A 717-nucleotide genomic window follows, 5' to 3' on the forward strand; every position below is an offset into this window, starting at 1 on the left:
CTCGTCCCCTTCGGCCCGGGATGTCGCGGTGGCTCCTTCCCTTCGCACTTCGGTCCTTACGGTAGCCACGTGAGTGCGCCTCAGCCATCGGCCCACAACTCCGACCGCGGCCCGCCAGGAGAGGGCGCCATTTTCTTCCCTCTATTTCTCAGCCCAGAGGGGGCGCCTTGCTCGTGAGCCTCTACCCAGAGGGGTGTCTACCCGAGGGCGACTACCATCGCTGCCTCCCCACGTCTTTGGCCTCGCCAGTCCCTTCCGAGGTCGCAGGTGGGCCGGGTCCCCAGCTCTGGGGACGCCCGGCCCCTTCAGGTCTCACCCCTCAACCCTGGGCGGGAGCTGGAATCGTCTGCCCAGAGGCGGGGCCGGAGGGGCGGGCGGGGCAGCATGGCTGACAATCGGCACGGAAAGGACACCGAAGCCCGGCGGCTCCCTGACTCCTTTAAGGGTGAGCCCCGCACCCAGCGAGTCCCGGGAGACATCTCTCGCCTCCCCGTTACCCCCTGGGAGGGGTCCGAGCCCGAGTTGCAGCGCAGCTCCGTCGCCTGAGCACCGGGTTCCGGCCCCTGCGAGCGCTTCTCAAAGCCGCGGTCGATCCCTTGTTAACCGAGAACGAGCTCTGCCTTGCAGGCTGGGGACTCGATTCGGAGTGGCAGCGTGCGGAGGGCACGGGCTGGGCACGCGGCGGACAATGGCAGGGGGCGGTGGCGGTGCTCAGAC

The 717-nt window shown here is 68.9% G+C and overlaps 1 protein-coding gene across 1 annotated transcript in view; it reads left to right on the forward strand.

The window, feature by feature from the left end:
- Positions 1-381: 381 nt before the first annotated feature.
- STOM (stomatin) overlaps positions 382-717 on the forward strand; it is a 56,437-nt gene continuing 56,101 nt past the window's right edge. The window contains exon 1 of the mRNA XM_006150496.2: positions 382-445. Coding sequence (XP_006150558.1) covers positions 385-445 — 61 coding nt within the window. The 5' untranslated portion in view covers positions 382-384. The remainder of the gene's footprint in view (positions 446-717) is intronic.

Source organism: Tupaia chinensis, unplaced genomic scaffold (genome assembly GCF_000334495.1).
Source record: "Tupaia chinensis unplaced genomic scaffold, TupChi_1.0 Scaffold000289_1, whole genome shotgun sequence".
NCBI lineage: Eukaryota > Metazoa > Chordata > Mammalia > Scandentia > Tupaiidae > Tupaia > Tupaia belangeri.